Source organism: Xiphophorus maculatus, chromosome 17 (assembly GCF_002775205.1).
Source record: "Xiphophorus maculatus strain JP 163 A chromosome 17, X_maculatus-5.0-male, whole genome shotgun sequence".
Classification (NCBI taxonomy): Eukaryota; Metazoa; Chordata; class Actinopteri; order Cyprinodontiformes; family Poeciliidae; genus Xiphophorus; species Xiphophorus maculatus.
This window is the reverse complement of record NC_036459.1, coordinates 2,720,221-2,734,560: the sequence shown is the minus strand read 5'-3', so window position 1 is coordinate 2,734,560 and position 14,340 is coordinate 2,720,221. Positions and strand designations below refer to the sequence as shown.

Here is a 14,340-nt window from a genome sequence, read left to right as displayed (position 1 = left end):
CGAGGCGGCCATTTTGGCGAGCTGCAGCAGCTGGAGGCCCTTCAGCTGTTTTACCAGCATGAGGAGCTTCAGGATGGAGGTGAGTCAAAGTGGCGGGTACCTCTGCTGAGCCCGTCGGGCCCCCTGAGGATCCGGCACTCCTCGATCTGGCCGAACGCGGAGAACATGACCCGGATGTCGTTCTCGTTGCACTTCTTCGACACCATGCCGATGAACAGCTTCCTGTCTTCAACAGCTGCAGGAGAAGACACAGAAACATTTACTGGGTCATTTCAGTAAATGATCAATGCTGGGTTAAATAAGTACACCCTGTTTCAGTTCTATAACACGGTCCGGTACCGTTAACGATCCAATTAAATGATCAAATCAAGCACCAAAAAACACACAAACAAACTGTCATGGAGACAGTTTATGCAGAACCGTTTGAGTCCAACTCTTCCTGACGTTTCTTCTTTCTGAAGGTCCAACAGCATCATTTCTTCAAGTTGATGTCTGGACTTTGACTAGGCCGCTTATATTCAACATGCAACCTGAAACTATTTTCTACAGAATCATCTCCCTCTTGAACTGAGTTCCTAAAGTAGTTTGGGATTTAATCCCGTCTGAGATTAAGAGCAGAAACAGTTTTAGGTTTTTAAAATCAGGTTAAATGAGGATTTCTGATGTGTGGAATAAAACCAACAAAAATCTGTATGAAGAGGAAATCAAGAAAAATCCAACATAAAACCTGAAGAAAATGTGGAAATTAGTTTACATTTAGGATAAAAGTCATGATCATTTCAGGATTAAACCAGTAGAGTCAGAAATGGCTTTCTGGTCATTTCTCTGAGCCATGACCTTTGACCTCAGGCTGCTGGGACCAGGGTCAGATAGGAAAATGCTTGGTTCCCAACAGTATGGGACCTCATAGAACTGCTTTAAATAAATGTTGAATTTTTGTTTATATCATATTTTCCGCTCAAAAGTCGTAATTTAAAAAGGATTTCTAGAAAATCTGGATAAAAAATTAGTTCCTGAATTAAAAATTGTATCATGATACTAAAAACAGGAATCAAATCGTTAGAAACTGAAAGATTTTCATCTCTGTCGACGTCCAGATCGCTCTGAACACAGCAGGAACATTTTCTTTAGGTCGTCCCGTTAATCGTTAAGTTTGTCGGAAGGAGAAATCGTTTCATCCTGTCTGACGTGTTTCCTGTCGGCAGAGCGACCGGCCTCAGGACGTTCGGAAACGGCCCGATAACCTTTCCTTTCAGAGCTGCTGATCCGTTAACGAAGAGCTTTAATTAGCCGCTCCTGGGGAATCTGTTGAAGTTAAACCAAATCTGAAGCTGACGGTAAATAATTAAAAAACTCAGAACAAAGAAAAATGTTGAAACAGAAGAAAAGTTAAAAGAAATGACAGAAAGAAAGAAAAAAGAGACTTTGTGTGTTTCATCATGCTGTGATCGATGTCTGATTATCACTTCAACCCTGAGACTCAACCTGGTGGAAGGAGCGGCGGCGGCGGCGGCATGCTGCGGGCCCACGGCGGCGACGCCTTCACTCCACATCCAGCGTAAGGTTAATCCGATTCATTTTTAATGAGGAAACTGTCAGCTCCTTCCACCAGGCCAGGCAGATAAGCGCTCGCTCGCTCGCTCTCTGGGAAATCAATAGCACACTTGTTTATTTTGCTGTTGGACTCGTTTGTGTGTTTAAGGAGAAAAAAAGAAGAAACAACAAACCGACGGGATTCGCTGTCGAGATAAGAGGCGCTTTAAGAAGCCGTGGCTGCTCTGCGGGCGGCGTGTCGGTGTGTGTGCATCACTCCAGAGGATGATTAGCACAAGTCTAACAGCAATGTAATTAATTTACTCTGCGTCGATAGAGGAGAAGGAGAGCAGATATCGTTACAATTGACTGTTTCTGCTCGGCGTTCGAGGCGTGCCGGCAGGCGGCGAGGCGATAAGCACCCATGAAGACGGAGTCAGCGTTGCATTGTGGGAGAAAGCTTCAAGAACCGCCTGCGGACCCTTCAGGGGAGGAAAAACCTGAGCCGTTTTCCTCTGTTTTTCTTACGGTTTTCCCGTTTTGCCCTCTCCCCCGCTGACTGAACTGATAAAGCTCGCCGCCGCCGTTCGTCAGCGCTAAAGCAGATCTAACAGCGGGTTTATTAAAGGTCGTTTCTGTTAAACGGATGGATACGTATCCCTCGTCAGGCTCCATATTTCACCCTTCCAGCTGCGAGCCACAGCTTTTTATTGAGTCCCTCCCTCCTCGCCCCGACAGTTATGTCTTATAAAGTCACAATTCGCCATATTTCAGTGGAGCGGATGATGGCTTTTCTAAGGATTTCTCTCTTCTCTTTTTTTGGGTCGTGCCGGCAGAACTTTGGGCTCCTGATGTGCCGCCAAAAAGCAGCGACGTCAGGTCGAAGCCTTTATTTCCAGCTCTGGCTTTATAGCTTTCATTATCACGTTCTGCTCAATTGCTCAACTTTAAGGGTCATTTCATCAAAATTACAGAAACGCACATTTACTCCACTTAGCCAGGCAGATAAATTAGATGTAATTTGCCAAAATTTCTGCTATCTGTCACTGATATTTATCATTTTCGCCTAAAAAGTTAATACAAGTCTAATTTGAGGTTCACTGTTTATCCAACCAAAGTAATCATACATCTGTTCTTGTGAAATTAATTATTATTTTGCTTTTTTAACTTTTTAAAGGATTAAAATGAGATTTTCTGTAAAGCGTCTCTGACTGAATGTTTCTTTAAATCATTTCTGTTTGCAGCTTCTGACTAATAACCTGAACTTATATTTCTTTGTTGCAAGACTTTTATTGGAGTATTGGTGTTGAATGAATGAACCTGCATTAAAATCGGACCAGGCTCCTTATGCAACGTCCCAACCAGAAGGAAAAAGTGACAAACTTTCATGTTTACATCAGTAACCTTGGAGGTTCAGCTCAGACTAATTAGAGCAACATGGGTTTTAATGTGGAGTTAAAACATTAAAATGGTGATTATGTTGGTTTATTTGACCTTTAAGGCAGAAATAACAGAAATATAAAGCTTCATTTGGCATAAACAGAGTTCAGTTCTGGGATCATTTTCATTTTTGCGTTGATGATATTATAGTTTATCTTCCATTGATCACCACAGGATGGCTCATATTTTTACCTCAAGTTTTGAAAAATTGTATTCAGATCTGCTGGAAAATATAAATAAAAATATACATTGTTTTTATGGTTTTACTTTGATTTTTGCTGATTTTTCCACACATTTATCAGAAAGTATTAGCAGAAAACGTTGCAGGACGAGTCGTCACCTTGCAAACGACTCGAACTCAGAACATCCTGCTGTGGGATTAAAATGGCCCTCTTTATTTCTGCTTCTGGTTTTATAGCTTCATTGTTATGTTCTGCTCATTTACTCAGATTTAAGGGTCATTTCATCAAAATTACAGGAGCTCACATTTATTCAGCTCAGCCATGCAGATACATTAGCGGTAATTTTCTAAAATTTCCGATCTCTGCCAATGATATCTATTATTTTTGCCCAATAAGTTCATAAAAGTCCAAATTGAGGTCTGCTGTTTCTCCAATCAAAGTAATCATCCATCTGTTCCTGTGAAGTTGGTCATTAATAATCTTTTTTTAACCTTTTGAATCATGAAAATGAAATATTTTTTCTTTCAGAGCACCTAAAAATAAGAAAGTCGCCTTCAGGCTTTTCAGAAACAAGAACTACATTTATAACTTGTAGCTTTTTTGTATTAAAGTGTCAAACATGTAGAAATGAAATGAAATAATCAGAAATGTGGGTTTGATTTTACCTCCCTCTGTTGAAGGTTTTTAATTAAATCCATGCCAAGAAAACTTTCTGTCTTCCTTCCAAGAAGCCAGACTTTTCTTTCACCTTTAAAAACATTCTTCAAAATTTCTGAAGGTCTCTGAGATTTTCTGCAGTTATTTCACTCAAATTCACACACTGACCTGCTTACATCACAGATTTGTTCATTTCTATGCAGACGACGTCCAGATTTATCTACCAGATCAGAAACTAAACGTTAAACTCAGCCTCTGTGTGACGAAAATAAATCTTAGATTAACAGTATTATTTTTCTCTAAATGACAATAAAACCGGATCATTATGTCCAGGCATCACATCCATCATCTCCTTGATATTTATTCCACTTTTCTCCACTCATCTGTTCAATATCGCCTGTTTAAAAAGTCAAGTCGGTCATGTACTGTTCACTAATCTGACCTTATTTAAGTTATGGGGCAATAATTACAAAACTGCACTGCAGGGAATATAAATACTACAGAAGAGCGATAAGAATAATCCATAAGGTTAGAAAACTTTAACACCTTTTATAAAGTCTAAATTATTAAAGTTCATTGATGTAGTGAAACTACAGAAAGCTCTAATTCTTTACAAAACCAAAAATAAACAATTACCACAAAACTAATTAGCAATTTACAGTTATGTGGAAATCAGTTTAAAATGTTACTACTGAGAAAATTGATCAGGTGAAGTTAGACAATGTCCAAACATTAAACTGCTCCAATGATCATATAAACATATGATTATTGCTGGATATGTGAGATTATTGTTGGTGTTTTTGTTTGTTTTTGGAGAAATTTAAAGAATTGATTCATCATCTACGGTAATTAACATTAAATCGACAGCATATTGTTTGAACTATATACTGATAAATACAGGTTTAGATTTTATTGTTTGTTACACATTTCTGATAATTATTGAGTCGGTAACAGATATAAAATGTTTGAAAATGAGTCATTTTCAAATAAAACATTGTTGGTAAGCTAATTATTTTGTTCTCAGTCCTACTGGTTATTTATTTTCCTTGTTTTTAAAAACCTGATTATTAATGTAATAAATATAAGATTATGTTGGTGGTTAATGAGTGGGATTATCACAAGTTTATAATTACCTCTTAAATATGTAAAACTAAAGTTTTCACCTTATGATTCATGCTGGAAGTTTTATTTAGCAGATATTCAAAAATAAACCAACCTGTGTGTTACGTTTGATTGATATTTGAAGATTGTCCAGCTGGACAATCAAAGCAGATCCATGGGTTAGAATGGCCTAGTCAAAGTACACAGCTGGGAATGTGAGGTAGAACCTGAAAACAGATGTTGTCTGGTGTGACTGAGGTGGGTTTGTTCTGCACAGAGAAACGGGTCTGGATGTGTGGATGAAGCAGCAGCCGCGGCGGGGGAGCGACACCAGTTCATCACTGGGCTAAAACGATTCAACTGGCGCTGACCTCCTTCCAAAGCACCTCAATAATTTATGACACGTATAAGAGAAAAAGATATAGACACAGAAATATCAGCATTTCCTCCTCTATCTCTCTTTCCAGTTTCTGCTTCAATCTTTTCTCTTCCCATCTTCTCTGCAAGTCAAGTGAAGCAGCTATTACCAGGCAAATTCAAAAACAGCTCCAGGTGTGTGTGTGTGTGTGTGTGTGTGTGCGCGTGTGCGTGTGTGTGTGTGTCCTTGTGGCCACTCACCATTAGATTTCTCACTGTCTGCAGGTTTCATCTGAATAGGGTGATGCATCTGTGGAAACAAAAGAGGGGCAGACAGAAGAAAAACATTAAATATCACCTTGACACATGCATAAATACAGAGCTGCAAAATGCTTCAGCTCCCTCATGTGCAAATTAAATCTGAATATCATTCAGAGGCAAATGTCAACGCAAGCAAACGCTTCGGTTTCTCATAAACACTTCAGTCCGGAGGGCAGGAGGCGTGGAATCAAACGGAGTCATGAAAGCAGCAGAGAGACGCTAAAAAGCAAAAGGAAGAAGAAGACGAGGGTCAAGGATGAGAAGATGAAGAAGGGCAAAAAGACGAAGCAAAAAAAGGAGAAAAATCAGAAAACAGGCAGAAGCTCAGAGTTACGATAACGAGAATAAAAAAGGTGAAAATCACTTCATTCACTGATTACAGAGATCAGAGTTCATCAATATGCTGCAATTATTCAGTTTAACTAATAATTCATACAATATTTATTGTTTCTATTTTATTCCCAGGAACACAGAAATCAGCTGAACAAGAACCAAATGTTTAAATTTGGTACACTCTGTTAGACTGCGGACCAGAACTCCATCATCTGCTCCACCTCCAGCTGCTGTGGTTCTGACACAAACCAACCTGTTCTCCTCCTGGCCTGTGGGGGCGCTGCACCAAGAACCACTGAAGGAAACGACACAAAAACCTCTGAAGACGCTGAGAGCAACTTCCTTCTTCACCAGATGGAAACAAGATGGAGGCGTCAGATTTTAGTGTTGGAGGATTTCTCTTTAAGCTAAAGACCAGGAGCCATTTCTGCTGCTAGCGTTGGGCTAGCACGTTAGCGTTACTTGTATTTACCCAGAATGCCCTGCGCTGTAGTCCACTTCCTGCTTTTGAAGAAGGTCTCTGGTCCGCTTGGTGTTCACATTCAAACCGAACCAGAGTTCACTTCAGCCGAACTCAGACCGAGGTTTGGAGGACCAGAGTTCAGAGTTAGCTTAGCATTCACACCTCACCAACCGAACCGAACCGGGCCGAACTTTCTATGCAAACAGACTGGAGTTGGATTAAACGGACTGAACAGGACTGGTGTGAACGCTCCCTCAGGCTTCTACATCGTAGGAACATCTACGAAAGAATATCTGGTGCAACTCAAAGTTACTTTTTGTTTTGTCTGCCCTCATTGAATGACGCCCTGGGCGGTGAGCCACATCCACCATGACTTGAAGCAGTGGTGTTCAAAGTTTAAATGTTTAGTATTTTTCTTTTTAATTAGAATAGCAAAAGCATTTTGTTTTTTATGTTTATCTGCTAAATAAATAAACTAAGCACACAATATTTTTAGACATATTTCTGCAGCCGGGTAAATGAGTAAAGTACTGTAGATTTAAAAACATTTCTATTTATCTGGCAGATTTGCCATTAAAAAAAACAAAACAAACAAACAAAAATATATATATATATACTAAAAATATATGCATATATTTTTAAAAATTTTTATTTTTTTGTGTCTTTTTAGCAACAAGAACAGGAAGTGACTCGCTCCTGCTTTATAAAATGGACGGTTTATAAAACTGCATTCTAGTAAAAACCCCTGAATGTTTCTGTTTCCTATTACTATTAAATTAAAAGGTAAAATATGTGAAAATTTGACCCCAACATTGTTTTTAAATGTGGATCTGCATCATCTAAAACAAATTTAGACTATTCTTGACCTGGGCCCATCCAGAATCATTTTGAGGGCCACAAACGGCCCGTGCGCCACACTTTGGACACCCATAACTAAAGCCTGCTCTGCTGCAGCTGCAGTCAGATGTGGAGCGTTTGGTAAAGCGGAGCAGCGGTGTGAATATGCGTTAAACCGAGCGGTTTCTGCCGGATGTGCGGAGGATAAAGACGTTTCTGTAAATACTGTCTAATGTAAACTTTCACACTCCCGTTCATCTCTGTGACGCACAAAGAGCAGTTTAATAGAGCCGCATGATGGATGTGTTTTCAGCTCGTGGCTCGTCTTTTATGAAAAAACAAGAAAACACTTTAAGCGATGAGACGGCTTTGTCACCTCGCGCGCCCGGCTGAACCCTGTCCTCTTATGTCCCGTTTTTATTCCCTCCATCTCTCTTTCCTTTATGGGAGATTATGTGGCTGTTTGATCTGCGGAGAGACGAATGACAGTGATTCTCCAAATCTAGCCCGGTATCAATCACACTCAGAGTCAAATACCAGCCGTGAGGGAGTGCGTGTGCAGGTGTGTGTGTTGGCGGTGTGTGTGTGCCCCGTCTCACCCATTACGCCCCTGGGCTCAGTCACGCTGTGACAGAGGGCTTTGATCTTCCAATTCTATCACACACCTTTATCCCAACTCTCCCCCGTCTTGCTCTCTTCCTTATCATCCTCACTCTGACATTTTTTTTCCCTTCTCACTGGCCTATTTCACACACAACGACACACACACACACACACCCACACATTAGATCCACTGATCAGTTCCACGCATCGCCTCAAGGGGGCAGTCAGCTGAAAATTTAGAGTGAAACAAATCAAAGAACAAAGAAATCTAAAGGTGGAAAAGTATTTGTCTCCTGTTTTTACCTTTTAAATGTGTTCCAGATACAATTTTAATAATCAGACAAATAATGTTTGCATCTTTTAAAGAAAATAAGCTACAACATAAATAAATTGACTAACAAAACATAGACTGTAGTTACATAAAGCAAAACAAACAATCCAACATTTCAAATTAGTGGCGCTACTTAATAATAATTTAAATCAAATTAATTACAGCGTCTGCAATTAATTACCAGATTAATCAAACCATGAATAGAAAAATAAGCAACATTTTCAATTCAGAAACATGTTTAACTGCTAACTTATTGAATAAATACACAAGAGATCAACAATAAAGACATTTATAGTTTTAAATCTGTTCTTCAACCATCAGAGATTCAGGAAGTCCTGATCATTCATGGAGAAATTTAGAAATTTGGACTATGAACGCTAACATTAGCATTAGCCACATGGTTAGCATTGAGATGCTATTTTAGGCTGGATTAGTTTCGCTGATAGGCTAACTCCATTTAGCACAAGTTGTACACAGCAATATTTTTTTCCAGTATCCAATCAGAAATGAACCCCAGTGTGATAAGAAAACCGGCTTCGTCCTCAGTGTCTGTTAGCTGATGTAGCATGTGCGCCAGTTTCACGGCTGTACCAGAAACACGCAAACACAAAGGTTCCAGCTTTACACTTTTGTATGTAAAAAAAAAAAAGAGTAAATGCTTTAAAAAATCTGTGTTGAATCCTGCAGCTATATAAAACACAACAACCCTCCTATAGTCCAAGAAGAGACGAGCTTCATCCAGGCCTGATCCAAAACTCAACAAATAAAACAAGCAAATTATTTTAATAGGATCTGTTGACAACACGAAGTAGGCCAAAATATCTAAAACTGAGATGCACTAAATATAAATATGAACCTTCCCAGGAGGCCGACCCACCAAAACTACTGTGAGAGTTCATCATCGACTCATGCAGGAGGTCCAGAAGAAAGCAAAGGTCAGAGGTCACGATTCAACAATAAGAAAGAGAAACCAGAACCACCAAAAGAACACAAAGACCCGTCTCACATTTACCAGAACACATCTCAACAATCCTCAGGACTTCTGGGAAAATCAGATCGCACAGAACAACAACTGCAGTAGAACACGGTGGTGGCAGAGTGGTGATCTGGGGGGGATCTTGATACTTGCTGTAATGGATGGAAGCATAAAGGAGAATGTCTGACCATCACATAGTGAAGCTCACTTTAGTTCTGCAGCAGAAAAATGATCCAAACAACTCCAGGTAGTCCACCTCCGAATGGCCTAATCAAAACCTTGGCTTCTGTCTGACTGAGATCCAGCATCACCAGGATGTTTATACTGGAAATCCTTCCTTTGTTTCGGAATTTAAATGAATCTGCAAAAAACTCCAGATATAAACAAATGATAACAGATGAAATATCCAGTTATTAGGTTTTGGGGGGGGGTTCAAAGTGTGGTCCGGGGGCCGTTTGTGGCCCTCGGACTGTTTTTTAGGCCCCCAGCTGCAGTTCAAGAATGACAGAAATTTGTTCATTTATTTTCTTGCAATGGCAACTATAAAGTACATAAGGTATTTTACAACCGAAACGTTTATAATAAGTAAAACTACGTCGGATGAGATTGTTTTTATTTTATTAAACAAAGCTAAATACAGGAAGCGTTATGAAGCAAAGTGACAAAAACCAAAAGAAAAAAGTTTGAAAAATTAATGCAAATGTGAAAAATGCTTCTTTAGTTTTGAACCTACAAAAACTAGTTCACTTTATGTATTTATAATTTTCTTATATTCTTGGCCTTCGAGTTCCTTTGACTCATTTTTCTTTCTCCAGCCTCTGTTTTTCGGCTCTCACTGAGCTCCGTACTTTGCAGAATGCTAGTAATCAGACAGCAGCAGCAGAGACATGGAGCTCCTGCATCAAAGAGAGAAAAAGTGACAAAGGGTCATAAAAGCTGGACAGAGAGAGCGGCGGGGCCCCCGAGGCGGCGCGGCGCCCTCTGCAGTATGAGTAGCATAAGGACAGACGCGGGGATGTGGATGGGGCTGTGTGTGCTAGCTGAGGGTTGATGCCACATCAAACGCAGGAGAGTCATGTCAAAACGAACCTGGAAGTCGCATCCAGTCAGTTTTCGTTAATCCATTTCAAAGTCTGTCCTCTGAAGGCAGAAAACAAGAAAACAGAACAACAAAAGGCAGACAGGCTCCGTGGCGCTGCCGTCATTCACTGCTGAAAAACGCCGCGCGCTGCACGCCGCCCACGCTAACCGAAGCGAGCGGCGCGCTCCTGCAGCTCAGGTACAAACAAGGAGAACGGCGCCTGGCTTTCAGGCGGCTCCTCCTCAGGTCTGTCTACCCAGAATGCCCGGCGGGCGGCGCCGCCGTCGACGTGTTTGATCTCGGTGAGCTCCCGCCGAGACCAACAAAGCAAGGCTCTCCTCCGCTATCCCACAATTCCACAGTGCTGTTTCTTCCTGCCTGGCAGGCCCGCAGCCGCAGCCTGCCATTCATTATGCGCTCAGCAGGAAGCGGCAGAACCTCAAGGTTCTCGCTGCGCGCCGGCGAACGCCGGGCCTCAAACTGCACCGGATGCTGCGCTGGCATTCTGCTGGAAAAATACAGAAAAAAATCTCTACAGCGGGGGGAAATCCACTTCCTGTTTACCTGCAGCTGCCCGAAAAACTCCAAACCAAACCAGATTCCTGACAAAATCCTTAATAGAGATGATTATAAACCCCCAGAGCTGCAGCGGTGTAGTCAGGCCACTGATGATAGAAAAACAAGAGCAAATTTACACCAAGAAGCTCAGAACATTTCTAGATAAAAGAAAAAATGTTCTGAGCTTGAAAAGTAGAAAAAAGGCTTGACAAAAATGCAGCAGATTTGTATAGCAGAGTATCAGGGCCATTGTCCATAAAAAAAACAAACAAAGAGTTTCTGCAAAATACTCAAGACAATTTTAGATTTAATCTCAGAATTTTTTTGGCGAAAAAAAGAGAAATGTAAAAGTTTAAAACGTTGATACTTTGTAAAAGATTAATCAAACATTTTCTAGAAAGAATGAAGAAATGTTGCCAAATCAAAAATTTGCTTGGAAATTCTAAGATTAATCTCAGAAATTTTCATGATTATTTTAGAACATTTCTGAGATTAATCTCAAAATATTTAGAATTTTTAGCAAATGTACAAATTTTCTCTTCGTACTTTTTAAAAACCTACAGTGGCTCTAATACGTTGAAAGCCACTGCAAGATAATTTTGCATAATGTTTTTGAAAAGAGTGGAGCGAAGGGGCGGCAGCTGTGCAGTAATTTCCTGAAGTTTGATTATAATGAAGTTAAAGTTTCTGGGAGCTTTAAGGAGCTGATTATCGGCTCGTCGTGCATCTGTGGTGCTCTTCAGCTGAAGTGTCTCCATTTGTTTTCAATCATCGTCTTGCAGGCTGCAGCATGCGCGGCGGCCAGCGCTGCAGGAAAACACGCTAAATGCATACCTTGGAAAAATCGATTAGGATTTAATTTCCATATTAATGTGCAGCCTGGTCCCAGCTCACACTGGTAATAATGAGCTGCTGAGCCGCCGTGTTGTTACTGGTTAAAACTACATGGCTGAGAATAATGGCTGCTATAAATAGCTTCATTTATCTGGATTTGTGCTGCTGCGACTCAACATTTCCTTTGAAAGAGCAAAATCTGCACTGGTGAGAAGTCTGGGATTGAATCGGATTCTTCAGGAAACGTTTCTGGTTTATTCATTTATTATTCATTATTATTTATTATTCATGGTTTATAAAACTTGCAACATTTCATCACTTCGACCTTTTTTGTCATCCTTGTTTTCAGCAGAAATTATTATGATTAATCGTTTTGACTCAAAAATCGATTTTGAATCAAACTGTGGACCCAAAAATCTGAGTAAAATTAAAATGTGGGGCAGTAAAATGCTGCCAGCTGCACCGTCCAGTGAAGCAGCATCAGAGGAACCTTCCTGGTTCTGTTGGACCGGCTGATGAACCGTCTCCGTTAAGTAGTTCTGGAAGCGCCTCACCTCCTAAATGTGAGCTGCTGCTTCTGGGCTAATGCTCACAGACGTCTTCCTGCTCGACGCCGGTGCTTGGAAAGGTCAAAGGTCACTTGGTCCAGGAGCAGGAGGAGCTGCAGCATCTGTGCGCCCGGCGCTGGCAGCAACCAAATATGAACGCAGACTTTCTCAAACACACACAGCCACCCAACGCAGAAGGCACACACACACACGCACACACGCACACACACACACACACACACACACACACACACACACACACACACACACACACACACACACACACACACACACACACACACACACACACGTTGTCGTCCATCTGCGGTGAAGGTGTGACGGAGCGCCGCTGGGTCAAAGTCAGACAGATGGCCCTCGCAGTCGGGGCTCGATATCGATGACGGAGAGCGTCCGAGCTCACACACGGAGCCGGAGCTGGAAGGGGAAAACACCCAGCAAGGCGTGGAAATCCACACGAATGACCTCCAGACAGTCATCACCGCTCAGGACGCTTCAGAAAACTCTCTGCTTCATCACGTCTCCTTCAGGACAAACACGTCCACCAAGCTGCACCTGTTCACTTCGCTAAACAGAAACATCTCCAGCAGGATGAGATTCATCACTGAACTGGAAATAATATCTGCAGAGATTTGCTCTTTTATACAAATATACACTTTCTGACAATTATTTAATAGACCAGGTTTATTCTAAGCTGTATTCAGAAACGTTCTATAAAGAAAAAAGGTTCTGGTGGGACCTGGACCGCCTTCTCCATTCATGTCGGTTCATCGCTTCACCTCCAGTTTATGAAACAAATGATGATGAATCCATCAGGTCCAAATTCAATTAAAATGTTCACATCCGATCTGCTAATTCACTGCAGTCTTAATCTAAAGTACCGGGGGGAGGAGGGGCAGCCATGTTGGATTTCTAGACAAATCTTTCCAACTTGGAGACCAGCAGATGAACAGGAATGTTTTTATTAGCGTAACTCAGCAAATAAACTGTCTGACAGGTTTTAGGAACTGGTCGATAGATTCTCAGCCCAGAAATGATGAGAAGTTTTTGTGTCGCTTGTTTGTAATCCATGTTTTCTGTTGGTTGTTGTGCTTGTTCCTCTCCTGGACACGTGAGCTTCATCAGCTGCTGCTCCATGAGGAGGAATCACTGCTTTCTGATTCACAGGAATTGCAAATTAGATTAAAAATATCCAGCGAACGTGTGTCTGCTCGGATTAAAGTGTGCGGCTGTCATGTGAGCTGATCAAAGCTTCAAAGAGACCCAGATGTTGATGTCAGAGCGAATCCTGTTGGATCGACTCAGGTCTGCTCGGCGTTCCAGTGGCCTGCTGGCTGCCGGCGCAGTTTGCTTTGGAGATTATGGATCTGGAAGTTAAAACAAATCCTGCTGCTTCCACTTCCTCTCAACACCTTCAGTCCTTTTTTTACTCTTCCTGACGCTTTTAAACCAAATGCTTTCAGCTTCTTAAGATACAGAGTCAGACGTGACAGAAAGTCCTAAACGTAGAGAAAGAAACTGGTTTAATGCTCGCTAACTTCACACCGGAAATTATAGAATATTTTATCTGACTTCAGTTCATTTATTCTCAACTGGAAATAAAATTAAAACGACTTTTAAAAACCTGGAAAAAACTTTTTTAATTACTTACAGTGCTAATAAAAAGTATTTATTTATTTCCCAGCAGGTTGACGGCCCGAAGCATTGAGCAACAAAGAAATGATTTGAAAAAACAAGGTGTAGATCGGATTGGCCTAGTCAAAGCCCAGACCTGTTCACAGCTGATCTATACCAACTTGAGTTTATCAGGGTGAATGGAAGAAAACTGCAGGATGATTGAGACAAATTCATGTGGAAATACTAAATATTTATAAAACGTTTTATTAAATATTTTTATTTAATGGTCATTATTTTCACTTTCATAATAAAAGCTTTTTTCTGTAATTTTTTGTCATAAAAGTGAAATGTTGTTGATCCTAATTGATTAATAAGTTAAAAAAGAGTAGAAATAGTTTTTATAAACTCTATAATCAAACTTCCTGCTTCGTTGAAATATGAAGTTCATTTGTTTCACTACTCAAAACAGGAAAGACCAGAAAACATCTCCTGTCCCAAAGAAATAATTTAAAAGTTCATCTTCTGTGTAAACATCTTTTAAAGAACCGAA

General features: G+C 40.7%; 1 protein-coding gene across 19 annotated transcripts in view; it reads right to left on the bottom strand.

Moving 5' to 3' along the window:
- celf2 (CUGBP Elav-like family member 2) overlaps window positions 1-14,340 on the bottom strand; it is a 210,299-nt gene that overhangs the window by 46,360 nt on the left and 149,599 nt on the right. For all 19 annotated transcript variants that reach the window (XM_023350405.1, XM_023350406.1, XM_023350410.1 and 16 more), the window contains 2 exons: window positions 5,532-5,580; window positions 101-235 (listed from right to left, as the gene is read on the bottom strand). In XM_023350405.1, the coding sequence (XP_023206173.1) occupies window positions 101-235; window positions 5,532-5,580 (184 nt within the window). The remainder of the gene's footprint in view (window positions 1-100; window positions 236-5,531; window positions 5,581-14,340) is intronic.